Source organism: Seriola aureovittata, chromosome 16 (assembly GCF_021018895.1).
Source record: "Seriola aureovittata isolate HTS-2021-v1 ecotype China chromosome 16, ASM2101889v1, whole genome shotgun sequence".
NCBI lineage: Eukaryota > Metazoa > Chordata > Actinopteri > Carangiformes > Carangidae > Seriola > Seriola aureovittata.
This window is the reverse complement of record NC_079379.1, coordinates 13,441,937-13,463,703: the sequence shown is the minus strand read 5'-3', so window position 1 is coordinate 13,463,703 and position 21,767 is coordinate 13,441,937. Positions and strand designations below refer to the sequence as shown.

The following is a 21,767-nucleotide window of genomic DNA, read 5'->3' as shown; positions in this document are numbered from 1 at the left end:
GCACTTTTATCTTTTACCATCACGCCTTTCACAGGTGCCACGTGGAATGTAACCATAGTGAACGTAGTCAAATAAACAGGCAGTAAAACATTGCTTTTGCCACAGTATACTTTGGTTTGACATGGTAGCCATAGTGACGGGGAGGTTGCAAAGTGAACCCTGTCATGTTGCACACGTGAGGAGAAGGGAGCTTATGAAAGAAGAATTTGCATTGAAACATAAGGTTAAATGAAGCACATTGAGGCTCAGGCACGGTGAAAAAACAACCCTGTGACCCTCTCTTCATGGTCCTACATGAGGCCCACATTTCATTTGGACAGCCCAAGAACGAGAGAGCGAGGCAGAGACAGGGAGAGAGGGAGATAAAGAGAGGAAAAGGAGAGGAGGGGGAGAGTCTGTGCCTTTGCACTCCCCATTCTGCCCCCACTCTCTGTTTTTGTTTCCTCTTTTTGTGCATGCTCAACGCACACACTCACAGTGCAATGGATTTTCAACTTGGCCCTCATCAGTTGTGCGCCTGATGAAACAAACACTGACAGCCTCTTTACATTTGTAAAGGCCCCTGCAGCAGCTGTGCTTGTCCCACACACACCATGCATGCACACAAACACACACTCACACACAACCTTTGAATCAGAGGCCTAGCCCCAGCTGGGGCCTACAGGAAGAGCCGACTCTGCACAAAATGGCCCTGGCTGCACTCTGCCGTGCTCTCCTGCTATTCTCGCTTACATGCATTCACAAACACACACACAGTGTGTGTCATGTTTCGTTAGACAGAACAACACTGCCGCACATTAGCTCTTGGTACCTCAGTCATTACACAGCACCTACTACTCAAACACTAGCTTGAAAGTCACCGACAAATTAAGAAAATAAACCTACAAAAAAATAAATAAAAAAATTCCAACAACAATAACACTTAAACAGGAGCCCGGAGAACATGTGCACGCTTGCTCCTGCAGTGTCACTCAACCTGACATTTCTTACGAAGCATCTTTTGGGGGAAAAAAAACCTGACAGGGCAGTTTGGCTTTTCTTTTTGGTTCTGTTCACAATGACGTCTATCAGTCCGTGTGGAAAATGACAATTGCCTTGCCTTGTTTGCTTTTATTAAAGACTCATCCCCCCTTTTCAATCATTTTATGACTGATGAATTTTAATATCATTCACAGATAGTGGGTGTTTGTTGGGCAAGAGGAGGGAGTGGGGAGGGGGGTAACAACTCACACCCATGTTTCAGGGGAAATGGTTAAGCCAAGCATGTATAATTGTCTTACGCTAATTAAGGGGGGGGACAGGAGAGGGGGAGGGGGGGATCAGTAGGGGCCAAGAGTCCTGTCTCAAAGCCTGGAGGGAGGCTTGGGGATCTGGACTCCTCCAGGTTGTTGTAGAAATGCACATTTGTGAGCCTTATTTGGTCCGAGCCAGACTTAATGCATCAGCTGCAGCTGCCGAAAACACATGACAGATGTGATACACATGCGCGCGCGCGCGCACACACACACACACACACACACACACACACACACACACACACACACACAGTGGACAGAGACATGCATCCTGCAGCCGGGCATACAGACACACCATTTCCCCAGCCCTGATTCTCTGGCTCCAGTTCTAATTATACAACCAAGTTATGAATAGACCCAAATAAAAAAAGCCCATCCAGTTTTAGAGAGTGTGAGACACCGTTGGCCGTCGAGGTCTGGCTCAATTTTAAGTGGGGACTTTTGTTTCAGTTAGTCATTATTTCTATGGCACATCCTACTTCCTCAGTTCCAATGAAGACAAACAATTTGACAGAATCAAAAACTTTATTATCTTTGATATATTCAACCCACTTTGTCAACACATGGCAATTAAAGTATAATTAGTTAATGTTACTGAAACTATTTGATCATGGCAAGAGAAAAAAGAAATCAATGTCCTGGTTGAACACTTAAAAAAACAGTGTTGACTATGACTACAGCATACTATGGGATGTTGATGACTAGTGCAGAATATATCTAGTAAAAGAAAGGAACAGAGATGTGTTGGAATTACATCCTTTCAGCTGAGGGGATTTTTATCCTCTGATATAATACCATACAAGGAACCGAGCCAGAGAAAGCACACCAAAAGTGGTAAATCAAAAGCTTCTTGGTTTGATGTCCCTAATTGTCAGATCTATTTGTTTACACTTACCAGAAAACTTATGAGGGAGAAACCACATCGACACTTGAAAAACTGAAAAAGTTCCTAATAAAAATGTCATTCAGAATATTATTGGCAAAAATACTGCTATGCTTTAGCTGCTTAGACATGAGATTTATTTACTATAGATGTTGAGAGGAACAGATAAATCCCCAGTTTAAATCAGAGATCTTTACAACAGATGAAAACAAACCTCTTTGTATTTCATCTAATTGTTCACGTGCTCCTACAGACCTGTTGCTCAGTCTGGCCTGTTGTAAAATTCCCTTTAAACCAAAGATAAATATGAGAAATTGTTCTGTTTTAAGTTTGTTAGGCCACAAAAGTGTCTGCAAAGGGAAGCACACTTTTTCATAGACACTCCGCATGCTGTTTGGATGTGGGTGGGGGGCGGTTAACTCTGCTGACTTCCAGCTTCAGACGAGATATGCCTCGTGCAATTAAACACAACAATGTGCCCACTAGGCGCGTGACTATAATTCACTGCAACCATTTAGAAAATACACTATAAGAAGTGCAACAAAGTTTAAAGCCCAAGTAGCAGAGGCCCGGCGTGTAGCCCTCATGAAAAACGATACATGGTAACTTAGTGGAGCGATATGCTGAGCCAGTCACACTTTGCAAGATTTAAAAGTCTTTGTTTCATCAGAGGACACATAAGTGTTTAACACACCATGGCCTGAACCAAAGACTGCAACTGAAGCCCAGATGAGGCTGAACTATTTTATTTCACAGCCCTTTTCCCCACAAATTCATCAGTGTTACTTGCAGAAAAGAAAATGGTTGCTTCTTCGTATCGCTTCATACATGAGCCTCTGCAATGCGACTGCACACAGCCGCTTAAAAAAAAGGGACTAGATCCTTGAGAAACTGTGCTCAGTCACATCGACCATGTAAATGTGCTGCTTCATGTGAATTCGGTGGCTGAGGACGAGACCCACACGCTTGTAAGCTAATCCCCCCGTAGTATTGCAAAAATGGAGTTATCCCTCAGCGGGCTGTGCTGCAATATCGTTCACAGAGGTCACACGGAGCCCTGCGAAATTACTGGGACCCTGGCGGACTTATTCATGAACAGTAGGACTAACAGCGAAGACGACCGCATAACAGTAAAAACCATGAGTGTCCCCACAACGTTTCAAGTGGTGGAAACTGAGCGAATATGCTGAATTGCATGACCCCCTTTTCCTCCAGCTCTCCCACACTCTTTATGGAGAAAATTAAAGAGCCACAACAGTCCGCGAAACATGTCGGTTTGCCAGCCACACAGCAGAAAATGCACAACAGCGACAGACACAACGCTATATTCAACACAAACTCTATAGGTGAGAACGGTTTTACATATATATTGCCAATGTAAGAGCTCAGTTTGAAGCGGAGATAAAAATGCTCAGCATGGGACGAAATGGAAGCCGAAATAGCTGAGCCATGGCCGACAGGCTTGTGTTCACGGATTTGAATAGGAAGAAATGGGGAGCGAACAAAAGCCTTTTCTGGTAGCACTTTGCCAAGTCCTTTAATTTAAAACCTTTTATAGCTTTATCATATAGCCAAGACACACGATGCACCCCCACCCCCCAATCACACGTTAAAACGAGTCAAAAATGAGCGAAGCAACCCCCCCCCCCTTCAAAAAAGCACCCGATGTTCAAATAGCCTAAAACATGTCTGATGTCGAAGAAACGCTGCAACACAGACATTGAATAAACATTGCTGTCTCTTTAAATAAAAACCATGTAACTGTTAACACGTTGAGGTAACTTATAGCCGTTAGCTTTTAAAGGATATTTGACCCAAATAGTGCACAAGCTGCCTGGTGGTAACCTTCACAGTCCGTGATGAAAGTTTATGCATTTTCATCGCGACGAGGAAGGCAAACTTGAATAGAGCGATTGCATTTGTGAGCATTATGGGTAAAGATGTGTTTTTACTTACATATTTCTTTTGAATGATATTCCTCTTAGGTCTTTCCTTGCTCATTATGCAATCCCCAAAAATGTTTGGCTATAGAGAGAATGGCCACATGAATTTCTTTCTTTGACTCTCGCCTCTCCCGGAGCACCACCACCAAATGACGGATTTAAATCCCCGGCTCTGTAGGAAAAGCTTGCTGGCTTTGCAGAATCCTCCTTCGGTGTTTCCCTTAAACTATTCGGATATAAATCCCAAAAAATTCAAGGGTCGACGACGAGCAGAGACGGACTGAACCCAAACTCACTTGGGGATAACATAGTCAAAACAAATGCACAACAATAACTTCCATTCGCCAGAACAGCTCGGCTTCTCGTCTCTGCGCACTCACTCCCGGCTCTTTTCAAATACATGAATATGGGTGAGGTGATGTCAACAAGTTACATCTTGCTTGAGGTGACGATACGATGCGAAATTAATAAATAAAAATTAAAAATAAAACGTTAAGTCACGTCTATTTTTTTCTCTTTTGGCTGGAGCCTGCGGTCGACGAGAGAGCTCTCAGCGGCACTGCTCTACTGACGGAGAGCAGCTCCTTTCTTCCCCAGCCTCAGCCTCTCAGCCTATCACATCCCTCAGCATTCAGCGGCAACTTCAAAACCCCAGTGAGACAACCCCAAACACAAAACACCACCAAATACCCCTCTGCCATATTCTTTTACTGACTTGTACTGTGTTTGTGGTAATTGTATTAGACAGCTCATAGTGATCTTACAGGAAATGCTCTGTTTTAATTCCAATATCATTAGTTTGGAGGCTTAATGTCTAAAATGCATTTCAAGAAGAGTCACAATGAATTTTATACTTTTTATGCTGGTAGTATTTTAAATCCTGTGTTTTCATAGTGTTCCTATGGAGATCATATAGGCTTATGTATAGCTCAATGAGAAGTGGCCTTAGACTGTCTTGCATTTCCTGTCATGATCTTATGAAGAGCAATCGCATGTCTTTGATGTATTCATAGTATATGTGGTAAATAGGGGATAAAAGAAAAGTATGGGTTCCCAAATCTTTATGTAAATGACAACCCCCAACCCCCACACTCCACATCACCCCCACTTTACATCACCCCCACAAACACTAAGCATGTAGTTAAACATGAGAGACTTTTAGTAATCCTCCACCTGAGAAAGTTAGATTCATGGAAAGCCTTAAGTCTCCGTGTGGTAGTAAACATAGCAAAGTAATACATAGACATTTGCTTCCTGGGTTCATAGTAAATACATTAGCAGTCGGATTAAGCTCTTCCCTCTGGTGCCCCACAGGAGAACACCTCAGGGATATGCGCACCCCACTTTGCAAATTACTGCTCTGAAATAAACAAGCTCTTACTTGTAAGTGTGAATTGTACATGTTGATCCCCCAGCTCAGCTAAACACCTCCAGTCAAGAAATAAATGATCATGGGAACACATTTTTTGACCTTATTTACTTGTACTCCAGTGCAACTACCTTCACAGTTTCTATAGTATCTACAGATTTTTTTTCCAAAGCTTACACCAACATGTTTGACAAAATTTGTGTGTATCTCCACTCGTGACTATTTGTTCAGGTAGTCATACTTTTGTTTTATCCACTCTGCAGTGACTGTTAGCTGACTGGGTGTCCTCATCCCCCTCACTAGAAGTGGGCTTGCTGTGTCATTATTCTAATATACTGAGTGGGACGGTTGCTCTGTATGAACCTCAGAGGTAGATAAGAGCAGTGTGTGTGTATGTGTGTGTGTGTGTGTGTGTGTGTGTGTAGGTGTGTGTGTGTGTGTGTGAAGAGAGCTCTAACTGCAATGTTTCTTTGCATCTGTATTTAAGTTGTTAACCCTTCGTCAGGCACCTATGACCAGAATTGGTTTCCTAAAGGGTGAAACCAAGACTGTCTATCAATCCAAAGCTTTGGTCCAGACTGAAATATCTTTACAACAACTGAATTGCCATGAAATTTTGTACAGACGTGTCGGTCCAAAGAGGATCAAACCGACTGACTTGGTGAGCCCATCATTGGTAAGACTCATCCTCCAGCGCACCATAAGCTTCAATTTTTTTTTGAATGCTTTTCAAAAGTTTTATTGCACTCTCATCTGAGGGTGCTTCTTTATTAGTCTGAGAATTTTTAGTCCCCCTCAAGCACTCCTGCAGCTCACACTGGGTGAGAGGCTGACCCCAGACATTCACATCCACAGACCAATTTTGAGTTTTCAGAGTCACGTCACCTGCAAGTCTTTGCTCTGCCTGAGGAAACAAGTGAATGGCTATGACTAAAAAATGCTAAAAGCAGCTTTGGCATCTCCCTGAACCCCTCAGAGCTGGACTACAATCAATCACCGGTATCCGCGCAATCATGCTGATTTCATTATCATTCATGTAACGAGGAAGAGCTATCGATTCCTCTTCTGTGTTTGATGTAGATTTAGCATAACGTGCCAAATGATCAAAGCACTAAACTTACCCATGAATGCATGAACAAAGACAACCAAATCAATAGCTGACGGGTCAATATTTTGTGCATGTTTAATGCATAGTAAAATGAACCCTAATCATTTATTTACAGGTAAATCCATGGGCAGTATATATCAAAAAAAAAATTGTAAATCTTTGCAGTACCTTTTATTCTTTTAGCCCTCCAATCAATGATGTCTTGTCCTCTGACAGTGTCTGAGTCAAGCAGGCTATTTTGAGACGAGGCTGTGGAACACTCTGCCTTTAGCCCGCTTCACCCTGCACTCTCAGGGGGTTTAACCAGGGTCTTCTGCCCTGCTGGTGCTGACATTTAGGCCCACATGAATCAATGAGACAAGCTGTGGAGGGATGCCTGAATTTCACAGCAGCCCTCCTCACAGCTCACATTTAGCCCACACCATGTACAGGCGAAAAGGGCTGCAGCGACATTTTTAGCCTGATTTCCCCTCGTGTAGGGTTGTAAAACATAATGAGAGAAGAAGAGAAGAGGCTTTAAAAAAAATGTCACTATTTTCAAATTTATACATAAAAAGATTTAGTGTAACCTGTAACTGCAGCCAACTCTAGTTTGTCAAAGACATGTCCATGTTGGAGACTGCTGCAGGGGGTGAATTAGAGTATAAGTGTGTTGTGGTGTAAGTACACACAAGTAAGTAACACTTGTTGGTCAAATGCAGGGGAGGGTTTAGATGACTGATCTGTTTTTATTCATAATCCATGCAAGTAAAAGCAGAAATGGCCATGAGAGTGTGTTTGTGTCAGTCATTTTTTGTGCGTGTCCTTGAGGGGACAGCAGGTTTTAAAAGTGCTGTTTGGACCGCTCCGCGCTTATATAGATGGCTGAGGCATTTACACCAATGGATTTAAGAAAGTGTGTGTGTGTGTGTGTTTAGGTGTGTGTGTGTGTGTGTGTGTGTGTGTGTTTATTTATGTGTGTCTATATGTGTGTGTGATGGAGAAGGCCAGGGATTGATTAGAGCTTTCACTCTCAATGTGGTTAATTGCCCAGTGAGGCTTAGCAGACGGTGCTGGCTAGATTGATGTCCGATAGCCAAGAAGAGGGGGAGTAAGGGTGTGTTTTTGTGTGTGTATGTGTGTGTGTGTGTGTGTGTGTGTGTGTGTGATGAAGGGAGGGTGGGTGGGGTTGATTTACTGGGCAGCATGGATGGGAAGGGGCACAACGAATCCCAAATTAATGTTGAAAGATTGAATTGTTAAATATTGCACATTGTGGAAATAAACCCAAAGGAGTTTCTTTGAAAAGGGAGGAAAAATCAAGCGATTGTAATCACATCTGCTGAAAATAAAAGGAGAAATAAAGACAGGAAAATATGCGCAGCCATGTTACCTTTTGTTTAGTTCCCCTGGTGATTAAAAGGGGTTTGTTTTTTTTTTTTTACAGCAGGTACTGCCTCCTCCTTTTGAAGACGCTTCCTCTGGGTTTAGCTTGACAATGACCTGATGTTTTTATCGCTCCTCAGTTCCCACAAACGTAATCTTTAAAAACAATTGTTTCATTCTGGCAAAGAATCAAACCCTTATTACATTTCAGACCCTTATTAATCGATCTCTCCATTCAAGTAGGATTCCTACAACAGCTTGAATAGACGTGGATTTTTAATCTCACAGGAAAAAAGTTCTCAGAAGTTAAAATACTCCTATAAATGTGAGTGTAGCAGTGGAATAGAATAACGTCTCGAATAAGAATGAATGGCATTTGCTCACTGGCATTTACAGGAGGACGCATGAACACCACTCCTGAACTTTTATTCTTCACTACTTATTGTCTACAGGGTTCATAAAATTATGTTTATTGTTCAATAAGAGGAGTAAGGAGGTATATGTGTGTGTGTGTGTGTGTGTGTGTGTGTGTGTGTGTGTGTGTGTGTGTGTGCATGGGGGGATGGAATTAACTCGCTGAGTGTGATACTGTGGGACAAGCGAGCCAGTGTTGGCAGGGTGGGTTGGGCGGATAAGGAAGCAGTAAAATCATGGCTTATACAGCTCACTCCTTTTTCATGCAGACTGTTAAAACTCTTAAGTAATACGAGCACTGGAGATATTGAATACTACATATAAAAGAATGAAAAGAGAGAGAATTGAAGTTTTACACTGCAAAAACTATGTGTCGAAGAGAGGGTGATCATATATTATATCCGGGGTTAAAGTGTCGTTGGACTTGTTTTGAGAATAAAAGGAATATTTAAATTCTATCCCAAGACATCTTAATTCATAATTCTCTCTTTGTTTGGATTAATAAAAAATAGATATAAGGGGCATGTCAATTAAAAACTATCTACATAATTAGCACTGTAAAAAATAATACAAGTTATTAAAGCCAACACTCACCTAAATGAGAAGACAAACCTGCACTTGCACATGCATTTTTAACTCACATTTAAAGTTTATTTGCTCAGATGACGCTAATGAAGCATTTGAAAGAACTTTTGTGTTCGGACAATATTTGACTCTTTTGAAGTAAATTTGGTTTAGGAGGGAATTTATTTTGCAGTGTTGACAATGGTAGACAGACTGGAGGTCACGGTGGCTTTCAATGACTCTGCTGAAATTTGAATCTCACAAGTACTCTCATTAAAGTGGGGTTAACCTTCCACACAGCCTCCCCCACCTCACACCCACCTCTCCCTTTCTAGTGTTCAGGGACTCGTTGAGATCACAAACACAATTTATTTTTCGACAGCCCCTCCAACACAGAGATACACAAACACACTCGCAGATGTACACTTCCTCCTCTGAAGGGACTTGAGAGTCCCCACACTACTACCGTGGATAATTGGACACCTTCAGCGTAAGAAATCCCCTGCCGAAACAAAACAGGCACCGGTGGCGTAGGCTCGTATCAAGTTTCTCAAATATAAGTACAGCAGTGAGGACGACACAGAGACAGAGAGAGGTTTGGTTGAACCCAAACTACAACCTAGATTTGAAAGTTACACGAAAGCCCTTTGGCAGTGGCTCTTTCTGATTCAATTCACATGTCGAATACCTCACTTCCTGTGCTGCGGTGGCTGTGGTGCGGTCGGGCACGATCAGCAGGAGGAATATCCACGCCCTCGGGCTCCAGGGTGAAGCTGTCCTCAGGGCACGTAACTAGGCTCAGCACGCTTTTCACTGTGCCCTAAGTTGACCCATCTGGAAGCTAAATGGAAAAGTGTCTGAAGATCAGAGTCAAGGGATGACTTGCTGTTATTTCTGCCCCCGAGGCTGTTGTTGTGTTCCACTAATGAGGCGGCTCTCCCCAAGCTCACCTTGCAACTGCAAACCCAGATAAGTCAAACCTGGGTAAACTTGCCGATATTGTGTAAAACCTGGGTGTTACTACAGATGTTACTACAGTGATACCAGTGAGCCGGTTAAGCTGATTTTTGACTATTCTTCTATTATCTCATTTTAAGTCATGCTCCTGTTTTTTTTCACATATCCAGTGTTTTGAAATTTAATAGGATCACCATGTGGCTCTCATTCATGCAGAGTGTTTTTTTTCCCATCTGTATTTACTCATCCATTCCCACTGTAAGTCCAGTTTCCCCATTCAGTTTGACATCATTCGACACTCCTTCTTTTTCCTTTCTCACCCTCAAACCAGTCTGGACTGGAGTGGGGTGCGGATGAGTAGCTCAGCATACCTCGCTCATGAGGAACAAGCTGCGTTGTAGCATTGGCAGGTCTCTTGTGTGTATCTAGCCACACAGAGAGTAATAGCGTTCAGCCACAAAGGTTCTATAGCCCAGGAGTGACTGGCTGACTCATGTGGGTCAAGACCTGCCACAGGTGGGGGATCCCGGGCTGAATAACCTCCCTCCCCGACGGTAGGCAGCCACAGCCTCTGCGCCCCTTTTCACCCGCCCGGGGACACCTGCACTGGACACAAAAGCCATCCCTCTCCAATTCTTCGAGGGCATGAGCAGAGAGAGGAAAAGGACATGTGGAAGAACGGTGCGAGGGAGAAAGAAATGGGGTTGGATGGGTCGCGGTGGGGGCTGCCTCAATCGTAGCCATGCGGAAACAAAGTAACACAAAGTCGAGCCACAGCAGGGGAACAGCTGGAGCACACAGGGACGGCTGTCTGGGTGGTCTGAGAGGGAGAGAGAAAGAGAGGGTGTGAGCTTGTAGGAGAAATGAGCGAGAATGAAAGACAGCGAGAGGGTGAGGACAGAGATGTTGAAAATGGAGGCTATTAAGGAGAGGTAGAATAGAGAAAGAAAAAACAGCCGAGGGAAAGCAGCTACTTGTGAGTTTTCCCTTTATTACAGCAATTATAGCAAATCGATACACATCAATATCTAATTATTCGAAGAAGCTTTTGCTCCAGTCGCCCAATCAGAGGAAGAGGAGTAATTCAAAATGCAAGAGAAGTCACTTCTGTGCAAAAAAAACAAAACAAAAAACAGATTACTGTATATTTGAAATCAGTGACATATGCTTTAAACAACAGCTCAAGACGCGATGATAATTATGATAACTGGCGTTTTCCATTTTGCTGGGTAAGAACAGAGAAATTACCATTCCCACTCACCACATGCTGAAGTAAACTAAACAGAAAGTTGTCTAATCATTTTCACCACCTCTCCCCACCTTTCACAGCGACCATTTTAAAAGTGTTCTAATCCAGCTGCCGTTATCAGAACAATTTAATTAATCCTTTGGCATTAGCAAAGTTAGAGTGTTTGGTTATTAGGGAAAGCATTTGATAACCTCCTCACATAAAAAAAAACACATAGAGGCGATATCCCCGTGCTTCTTCATAGGAGGCTTATCACACCAACATGGTTTGCATGATAAAAAAAAAAAGAAAAAAGAAGGTAAGTCATGCGGGAGGTCCTGCACATTTGCATATCCCCTGGGTGCACGGTGTAATTTAGCTACATATGTCCCTTCCCTAATAGGCTGGAGTTGGCTTAACGCGAGGCTTGTGTTTTTGGAAGCGACCTTCCTTGATTGTCTATTCGGATTCGCTGCTCTGCTCTGATTTGCAATTGAAAGGCACGTAATTGTACTTCAACTAACTGAATAACTATAGGTTTTTTAAAGAGGGTACATGACAGACAAAGGTGATTTTTTTCAATTTTTTTTTACATGTGTGTGAGTGTGTGTGTATGTGCGTGTGTTTTCCCTTGTATGCAGGATTCAAGAGTGCCATCTTCTCCACAGGATATCACTCACATTGCAGTACCTCTCTTGTACACAGTGGTGATTGCCAAATGTGGCAAAAAACACAGTACATGTGACTGTGAATTTCGGACCGATCGCTCACATGTACTAACTCTACCAATTCGGCCCTGTCTCACATTCCACTGAATTCATAATGTCACTAATCTGCCTCCATGTTTCCCATGGTAATACATAATATGTCTGACTCAAACAAATGGAAATATATTCATGATATGCATTCGCTTATTCTGCACTAAGTTTGACATTCTCCCTTCGAATCCGCGGAGACTCCGACAACATTAGTAGGGCTGATGCATCCCGAACCAGAAGCCACCATAAATTGAGGACCTTTTTTGTTCCTGGTCATGGCCCGCTGCTTATCTCCGATATTTGCCTAGTGTAATTTGCTTCTCAAATGCTCTGCTGTGTCATGTTATGGCTGCCTATATCTGAGAAATGCATATTCCATCGGTGCAAGGAGCCTCGTGCGTGTTAATCCCAACTTGTTATCCATGACATCAAACCCAATTTATCCAGATTTAACATCAATTCTCAGTTCAGCGGAGAGGAAAAGCACTGGAATATGAATTCATGTAATTTTTTTAATCTTTATTAATAATAACCTTGCCACTCCTGCAAAAACACTTTCCACTTTTCCTGCTTCCCGATATTAAACAAGATTAGGATAGCTAAAAGGTTAATGAGATTCCCTTCTTTTGAACAAACTGTGCCTTATTTCTCCCTTTCAGAATAAGCCATAAACATCCTCCCTGTAATAACGAATGGTGATTATGCCAATGATATTAATTATCATTACTTTCAATTACTACACCCAGCCAGGCCCTGTCGGTTATGAGGGCAGCTCCCTGTGGAGGAGCCGCCACCCGCCGCCATACATTCATTAGCTGAGCCGAGTGATTGTGTCTCACTCCTTCTCCATCTCTGTCTTTCTTCCTCTCCCTCCTCCTCCTCCTCCTCCTCTCTTGGCCTTTGTTTTCATCCTTTTCTATTTTTCTCTGTCCTCTCTCTTCCACCAGCCAGTGTCAATGAGTCCAAGAAGCTCCACATACTGGCAAGGCTAGGCCAGTGAATGAATGAGGTGAGGTGGAAGTTAATTGTGGAGAGATCTGAGATGAGCTGTGAGGGAATCAGTGGCACAGATTGTACAGATTCCTCAGTTCCCCCCCACAGCCACCCACCCCACTCCTAATTCATTCTCCTCCTCTTTCTCCCTCCTCTAGTTTCTTTGCTTTAGCTCTTGTCACCGGTCCTCCGCTCAATCTTGTTGCTTTGTCTCTCCCCTTTTCCACTCTCCCTCACTCCTGACATGAAACATCCATTTCCGCCCCATGAAATATGGAGAGGGCCCTCATGAATTGTTTACAGGTTAGCGGCATGCATGCCAATGGCAGCAGGGGGACAGGCTCAGGTTTTCAGACAGGCTGCAGTTGGCGAAGGGCGGTGATAACAAGGAGGAGCGGCCCCACCGAATACGCTCGTAAACCCGTAGGGTCTGATTATACTGGCCTGCAGCCTGTTTCAGAGTATTAGGTTGTAAGTTGTCATGCATGCATGTGTCTTACAACTAAAAGTTTATATTGTCAGGTTTGTTAAATGATGATACCGGCAAAAATCAGTAATGTGCAGCTTTAGGTGATGACATTTTCATCTATAAACTTCAGTTCAGCTGACTTGTATGAATTGTTGTCATCACGTAAGCTACTTCTTTTTTTTTCTTAATGCCTGGGCACAAGAGGAAATGTTGAAAGGGATGTATGTAGTGAGAGATCACTCAAGTCTGTTTGTTTTTTTTGTTTTTTTTTTTCAACATATCTACATTGTGAAAGTTGAAACTATTTTTTACTTTGTATGCAAGTAAATATAAACTACAATGATATGGTGGCTATTGTGCATGATTTTCCAGTTTTCAAATGAAGAGAAAACCGTTACTGGACATTAAGGATTTCAACAATGTTATAGTCAACTGAGGCCGTACACTAGCTCTCGCTGCACTAAAATGTTCACCTGTCCCAGAGGAATCAAGAGGAGAATGAGAGGAAGTGGGCTGGGTGCTGTAATGCGATCGGTCAGATGGCTCAGGATCTTTCTTTGGTCGGTCTCGCTGGACGAAACATGGCCTGTTGAGTTGGTTAATTTCCTTCTGATGAGCTTGTAGATCACGTCATTGCGGCACCACAGGGATATGAAGGATGGATATGGAAGCATCAATTAAGATGTACTTGGGTGAGGGTTTTTATCAGTTGTGGCTTTTTTTTTTCCTCTGGCCTAATAGCTTGTGATTGATAGCGATGAACTTGAGCACAAGGGGTGTGCATTTCAGATGGACAGATAGAGCATTTCGAGGGCTTGCTGACTAAAGTGCTTTACTGCAGCTTGTGCACTTGTGGTTATAATGGAGTGCTTGGGAGCCACACCACTTGAGAGATTGTGTGGATATATTATTAATCTGTTCCCGGTGCCATTGGTGTATAGCGCTGAACTGTGGGCCCGGCAGAGAGAACACTGCTGTGGCGCCGTCACCCCCTTATCTGTCTCCTTCTCTCTGTCTCCTCCACTCTCTCTCAGCCTCTATCCTCTCCCCCGTCTTTGTCACTCAACCTCTCCCTTCGAGGGCTGTCTGAGGAAGGCAGCTAGAGCTAGAAGAGTGGAGGAAGAGATGATCAGATCAATATTCCTCTCAGGAAATAGGCTTCCTCACTCTGATTCTCCGTTTCTCCCCTTCTGCCTCTGCCTGTCTTTTGTGCAGCCCGCTTGTCTGACCACATCATTGGAGCATCGTGGCCAATTTCACAAGCAAGCCAGATAAGCAGCCACGCTCAGCGTGTCACGCAGTGTGCGACAAGCTCGACACACACTTCGCATATAATGGGAGGGGGCGATGAAAGTGACAGAGATAAAGAAAGTAGGAGCCGTGGTAGAGAAAGAGGAAGAGACTGGACATCTGTTTCTCAATGTCATGACTAAGTCATTTTGAAGATACGAGTTGCACCGTGGGAGCTGCATAACAAAACCTTCTGCCTTCCTACATTTGACTCAGATACAGTTTGAGTGATGCCTCATGGTTTTTATTTTCACCGGGTTTGCACTAGGTGATGATTTCAGTTCGTAGAAACAACATTTATCTTTGTAGAATGCAGTTGTTGTAATTGATGAGGCTTTTTTCTCATTGGATGAATAGCTGTGTTTTAATTTTGGCATTTAATATGTTTTCAATGTTCTTTGTGTGTTATTTTTATTACAACTTTGTATTTTATTGTATTTATTTGTTATTTAAGTATTGTAAATTCTTTTCAGCCTATGTGTTCCTGAATTGTTTTTTATGATGTTTTTTTGTGTACATTCAGGTCTCTCTTGAAAATGACATTCCTATCTCAATGAGATTCACCTGACTAAGTAATGGTAAATAAAAATACATATCCATTCCAGATGTCAAAACAGAGGGGAAAAAATTCAATGCATGTTTTCTTTAGTCTCAGAGATCAACTTAAAAATACCTGACGTTCCTTCGGTGGTCATGTTTTTGAAGGCTATATAGCAAGTCAAGAATATAACATTATTTGCACACATGCAACACATATAATATTTGCACTGTAATTGTACTGTAATATGTGAAATGATTGTACACACGGTCAGTCTGTAATTTAAGGAAAACGAAAAAGCAGATGCTTGCAGATGTTGCATTAGTTAAGAGGAATCAAACAGACAATTAAAGTATAAAGGAATAAAAGAAGACAGAAATACTGGATAAAAAAAAAAATCAGAAAAACACACAGAGGAACAAGATCAGACGCAAAAGCGTCGGAGACATTGTGTTTACTTCCTAGCAGAGTGGTACATAACCTTAAACACGGCTCACTGAACGCGAACACCGTTTGATTACAATCGCTTTTTTCCTCATCTGCCGAGCTGGCTGACGAATTCTCCCTCTGCTCTCAGTCTTTCACCTCTCACTGGCTGCAGAGCCGTTTCCACATTTCTGCACAGTAATAATTTACTGTCAAGAACCGTTCTATGTTTTGACTGTTAAGGCAATGAAGCTGTGACCACAAATTGTGTGTCAGCTGAAACACCACTCGGATGTCATAGCCGGCCGTAATGGCTAGTAAACTGCGTCAGTATTACTGTCGTGGAAGCGCATCATTTGCCAGATGTTTGTGATGTAAGTTCATTGAGAAATGGGCAAAATGATCGCAAGGAATCTGTGTTGCAAATTATTTCCCACACTGGGTTGTTTCACAACTTGTGTGTGTGGTTGTATGTGTTTGTGTGTGTGTGTGTGTGTGTGTGTGTGTGTGTGTGTGTGTGTGTAAAAGAGTGGTGAGAGAAGAGGAAGAGATGGTGTGACAACAGAAGAGGTGGGTGGTGTAGAATATACTGTATTAGTGTGTCTCTGTGCGTGCAGATAGGGAAGTTTCCACTGGTCCCATCTTTCACACAAACACACACACACACACACACTGTCTTCTATTTTATGGACCTGCTACCTAGAGATTAGCTTCCCCACAGAGGGGTGTGGCTGTGTCGTTGACCACTGTCCAATCAGGCGTGACCTAGCGATGACAAGCAGCCAACCAGCACGCCCAGATCTCACTGGTCTGCCAAAGGGGCGTCACATGATGGGACCAACTGTCACCACACATGGTCTCTCTCAAATCTGTCCATTTGTGTCTGAGAAACAATCCCTCCATTTATCCTTGTTGTATGGGGGGAAAAAAGAGGGAGATTTTTTTTCTTCTTTTTTTTCTGTTGTTGGATTTCTTTCAGACCTGCATTTCCTCCAGTGAGCCCGTGTACTTCAACAGGAGCCAAATCCTCTTCCTTCCCATTTATCCTATATGCTCATTTTGTGCATACATGCGTACACGTGCATACACGTTGCCCTCAGATATTTAAGTGGTTCAATCCGCTGCTTCTTGAGCTGCACAAACTCCCCTGATGGCAATGAATCTTGCCGGACTCTCCTGTGCCTTCCTCTCTGCTCTCCGGATAAAAGCCTTCCCACTCTCCGTTTTTTTTTGTTTTTTTTTTTCTTCTCAAAATTAAGAACACACTGCATGGGTTCCTCACAAAAGATTTTCCACAGGTGCACAAACATTATCACATTCTTCGTCGCAGCCTACATTGACCCGGCTGATGACTTGTTTTTTTGTATCTACAGCACCTGGCCATTTTCAGCTTCATTTGATTCTAAACACAGTGATTCTGCTCTGGATATTCACACTACATTAACTTCCCCAGGAACGACAAACACCGTGTTTGTTTTGGACATAAAGAAAAGGACATCTTGGCTGCAGCAGGATTCAGATAAAATGTCGCTATTCAAGGCAAAACCGCAACACTTTGTTCCAAATCACACACAGCCAGCTGTTTGCAACAATGAGGTCCTTTGCGGTTTTCTTGAATGTAACCTCTCCTGATCTTTGTTTGCATGACTTACCTTACTTACTGTGAGGTTAACTTGTAGTCACTGGGGGATTATGTTTATACCTTGTATCCTGCGCAGGTTAAACGTACACAGAAACATGCAGACGGGGAAAACGTGGTGCACAGTGTATACGCTCAGTAAAAGCGCAGCTCTTTTTCCTTCTTGTCCTTCACCTGTCTCTGTTAGCAAGCTAGAATTTGTACTGAAATTATTTTGGTTTTATGTTTAATTTGCCCAAGGTACACTTGAAACAGAGGTTTTAGCGAAAAAGAATGAGAAGAAAGAAAAAAAAAGCTCTGTCTCTCTGTGTCTCCCTCTGGAAATGATTAGGGCTGTTGGGGCAGCCTGGAACCATTACTGATGTACACTGATGAAGTCCCATTTGTTTGAAGTGCAAGCACTCTGTCTAAGCTCTTGTGCATGTGCGTGTGTGTGTGTGTGTGTGCGCGTGCGTGCGTGCGTGAGCAAGCCTGCATGCATCTGTCCGTCCCTGTGTGCGAAATCTCCCTCTCCTTCCCTTTCTCCCTCAGCCAAGCCCACACCACTAAAAACTCATTGCAGAGAGGAACTGGAAATAAACTTGTGAGGAAATCCGATCCCTTTGAAGTGTCAGGCTCATAGTTCAAACCATCTCTGTTCATCAAATATGTGTCATCAACCCCCAATTTACGTATAAAACGTTTCCTTTGGCAGCGGACATGTTTCGCCATTGTTGCACGGCCCCCATGCTTTGACAAGATAACACAACAGCTTTTTCCTGTCCCTGACGTTATTTCAGCCTCAGATCATCAGTCCAGAAGAGCAAGCGAAGAATGAGCTGGAAGCCTCTACACATGCAATGAACAAACAATCAGAATCTGGAGTGTATTGTCCAAGTGTTGATGTGATTGACTGCAATAGTTCTTTCAAACAAAGAGACATATACTGTGATCTGTTTTAGGTTTTTGGCCAGTGAATAAAAACTGAAAGTGGTCTTTTTCATTTCTAGTTAAAGACAGCTGTGTACTCTCTGGTGATGTAAAACATTTGTCCATGAACTGCAAATATCCTGGATGTGTGAAAAGAAAAGAAAAGAAATAGCCCTGCACATAAAATATATCTCCGGACAGGGTTGCAACACTTTGAGGATCTAATTCTCCAACAAAATCCATGGATTTGCACTTACGCTACACACCACTGCCAAAAGCAAATAGTCAGCACTTTGTCAGCAATAACCATGAAATGTATTTACATTCTGTAATAAAGTGCTACAGGGATGACGTATTTTGGAAGACCATCTCGGAAGTTAGCATCACCCTGGTTCCCTCCACAAAAAGCCTATGTGATTTTTCTATCGGCTTTTGGATTATTGCAAAAAATAAGCTCTGTGACAAACTAAAGTTCTTCAGCAAGATAATCTTCACAAATGAACACCACTTTTATGTGTTTTTTTTAAGTGTAAATGCAATCGCTAGAAGTAAAGCGCTAACGGCTATAAACGAAACAACATTGCAGTCACATGACTTCAATGTCAACACCACTAAGCTTCCAACTTGTAGTTTGGTTTAGTGCGTTTACTTCTACAAAAGTCCGTGCTCTCTGGCTGTAAAGGTGGACTGGTGAGTAGATTGATATTACAGTTTTCGTTGTTAGTGGCGGTGTCCACACGAACAATGAAATGGATTCAAATTGCCAATCTGTGCAAGAGGGATTCACAGGCAGTGATCCATGTATGTAATCCAGTGTTTTGTCATTTTATTTTATGAATATCAGCCTCACTGTTTACTGTCACTCCAAGTGATGTGTTTGACCACATAGGTTCCTTGTCCCTACCCTCAGATATGAACCATAGCGTACCAGCGGCAGCCCTACCGGACATCATCATCATCATGGTAACAATAATAAACACACACCTTAGATTGTGGGACGGTCAAGGTTTGGTTAGGATTCGTCACAAAAGCCACAAATTGGTGAAGTTTAGGAAATAGGTTCAGGTTAAAATAAGGACTTTGTTGAGGTTAGACAATCTTTGACGTCATGGTTAGAACTAAAACGATCTCAAACTATTCCTTTCTGAGATTTTCCAAAAGCAGATTATGAGTTTAGATTTATTTACCCGCTTCTATTGCAGCCATTTACTTCCAGTCATTCCACTACAGTGTGAACATGAAAACTGCTGAGAGGTGAAACTTGCTTGTATGTAAACACATTTTCACCTAAATTGTTGTCTCTTATGTTATCATTGTGTGGTTAAACAGCTGTTCACCAGAGCCTTTTTGGAAATTCTGCCTCTAATGTGCTTCCAGTACACAGAGTCTCAGAGCTGGCAGCTAAAGAAATACGTTTTTAATGCAGCTGAAGCTCACGTTTCTTTTTCAGAACCTCCATGTTTGCTTTCCATTTGTATTATAAGTGTGATTCTCTGATATTATTACTCTTCTTTGGCAAAAAATTAAAATTGGTCTGTGTGTCACTAATAGATTCATATAGAATCAAGTCGAATCGAGTCAATGTTAAAGTCACTAATAATGTAAATCTTATATGATGTGTTGTGGGCTAAAACATATAAAACATATAACATATAAAAAATGTAACTGTCAAAGCCTCATGTTCAAAACCTGTTTCATTTCCAAAGAGACTACTGTTTAATTCTGCCAGCCCAGGTTAATTATTTTTATGCAATCTAATATTAAACGAGAAAAAAAAACCCACCTCTGGATAAGGATTGTGATAATTTTCTCATTGTTGTCCTCTCATCTCCTAACAAAGCCAGAAAGGGAGAGTGCAGGCGAGGCAGAGCAAAGGGTTAGGCCTATTTAAAGGAGACCTAAGGATGTCCTCACTAATGGATGATGCACTTTACTCACCAGTACTCACAATACTGTACACTTCTATTTAAATTCAAATTATGCCATTTAAGGATCAGTGTGTGTGTGTGTGTGTGTGTGTGTGTGTGTGAGAGAGAGAGAGTGAAGGGAGGGCTGTGGTAAGTTCCTCTTGTAGTGTTTATTGTCGACAATGAGGTTGAACCCCTCTTAAAATGCAAGACAAAAGCAGAGAGGTGCTAAGGGGCAGGAAAAAGCTCGCCACTTCTCTTCCATTTCCTTTAAGCATACACTCATGAACACATTCACGAACGCACACACACACACACACACACACACACACACACGCGCGCTCTCTGCTAATTACATGTGCCGTTACTACAGATGCAGTGCTCTAATTGTGGGACCTCAAGTGGCTCTGGCTATAAATAGATTGACTTATTATGAAAGGAACACGTCAGTGTCAATTATCGAGTCTATGGCTAGTATAAGTTATAAGCTCCACTCTTATTTGTTTCTTCTTGTCTTTAAAGTGATTTCTTATATAAAGTGCAAAACCTTCATATCTGAAAATGTGCAACTTTATTTTTAAAGGCAAGTCAACACAGTGGTGTCAAAGTATGCGACAGTGTAAAGCGGGTTGTTGCTAAAAACATTCCCATGTTAGAGAAAGAGAAGGAAACTAAAAAAACTGAACAGTTTTCATTAATCAAACACAAATCAGGTTTATGGTTGCAACATCTTTTGTGTCTCGGATTCTTGTATAAACCCCGTGGCTTTTTGAATGATGGACTTCTGTATAGTTTCTGAATCTGGGAATCATTGGATTAGAGAGAACATTAAAGATTAATGTTGTGATTTGTAAAATAGTTGTAAGATTCTTAAGTCATTATAGAAAAACACACACACACACTAACTCGAGTGAAACATAACTGCTTTCTTTGAGGTTTTCTACACCACTGACTGACTGATTGAGAAATGACGGGTGATCAAACAGTTCAAATGAGCATTGTGTGCTTTTTAATACATTTTTTTTCAAGATATTTTGCAATATTTTCTCCAAGTAAACTTGTAAAAGAAGTAGACTTTTTAAATATAGATGACGACCAAAGATTGGTTATTTAAATACTTAATATTTCAGTGGGCTTGAGAACAGTTAGGGGAAAAGACTTGTAAACTCAATGCAGGGTAATTTTTCTTCTCATTGCCACATCTGTGTTGATATTTAGATGTGCGGTTACCTTTTTTATTTATGTTGAACTGTTTATGAGTCTTTTAAGTGACACTCTAAATAACAAAGTATGTTATAATTTTATGTGCAATAAGCCAAATTATGTGATACAGTTATTCATCCATTCATCTACCCGTCTGACTGTGATACATACTTGCTTATACATCTGTTTGTCACTATCAGTACAATGGTATAAACGTGTGATTCTTAAATGACTAAAAACCATCTTCAATATACTTTGTTGTTGCACATTAACAAGGCCATTAAAAATTTTAAACTGAATAGTTAAAATGTCTTTTTCAGAAATAAAATATTTTCAAATCATATACAACTGAAAAAAACGCTGTTTTGCTGTCAAGTTAAACCAAGTTACATGAAAAAAGCCTTATCTAAAAAAAATCACAAAGCACATTTATTATCAAACTTATAACCCCAGCAGAGAAACTGCTGGAGACAGTTTTTCTTTTCTCTGTACAAACAAAAGAACAGAAG

The 21,767-nt window shown here is 41.9% G+C and overlaps 1 protein-coding gene across 1 annotated transcript in view; it reads right to left on the bottom strand.

Moving 5' to 3' along the window:
* Positions 1 to 4,745, bottom strand: part of jarid2b (jumonji, AT rich interactive domain 2b) — a 105,455-nt gene extending 100,710 nt beyond the window's left edge. Inside the window, exon 1 of the mRNA XM_056399195.1 lies at positions 4,135 to 4,745. Coding sequence (XP_056255170.1) covers positions 4,135 to 4,179 — 45 coding nt within the window. The 5' untranslated portion in view covers positions 4,180 to 4,745. The remainder of the gene's footprint in view (positions 1 to 4,134) is intronic.
* Between the last annotated feature and the right edge of the window lie 17,022 nt (positions 4,746 to 21,767).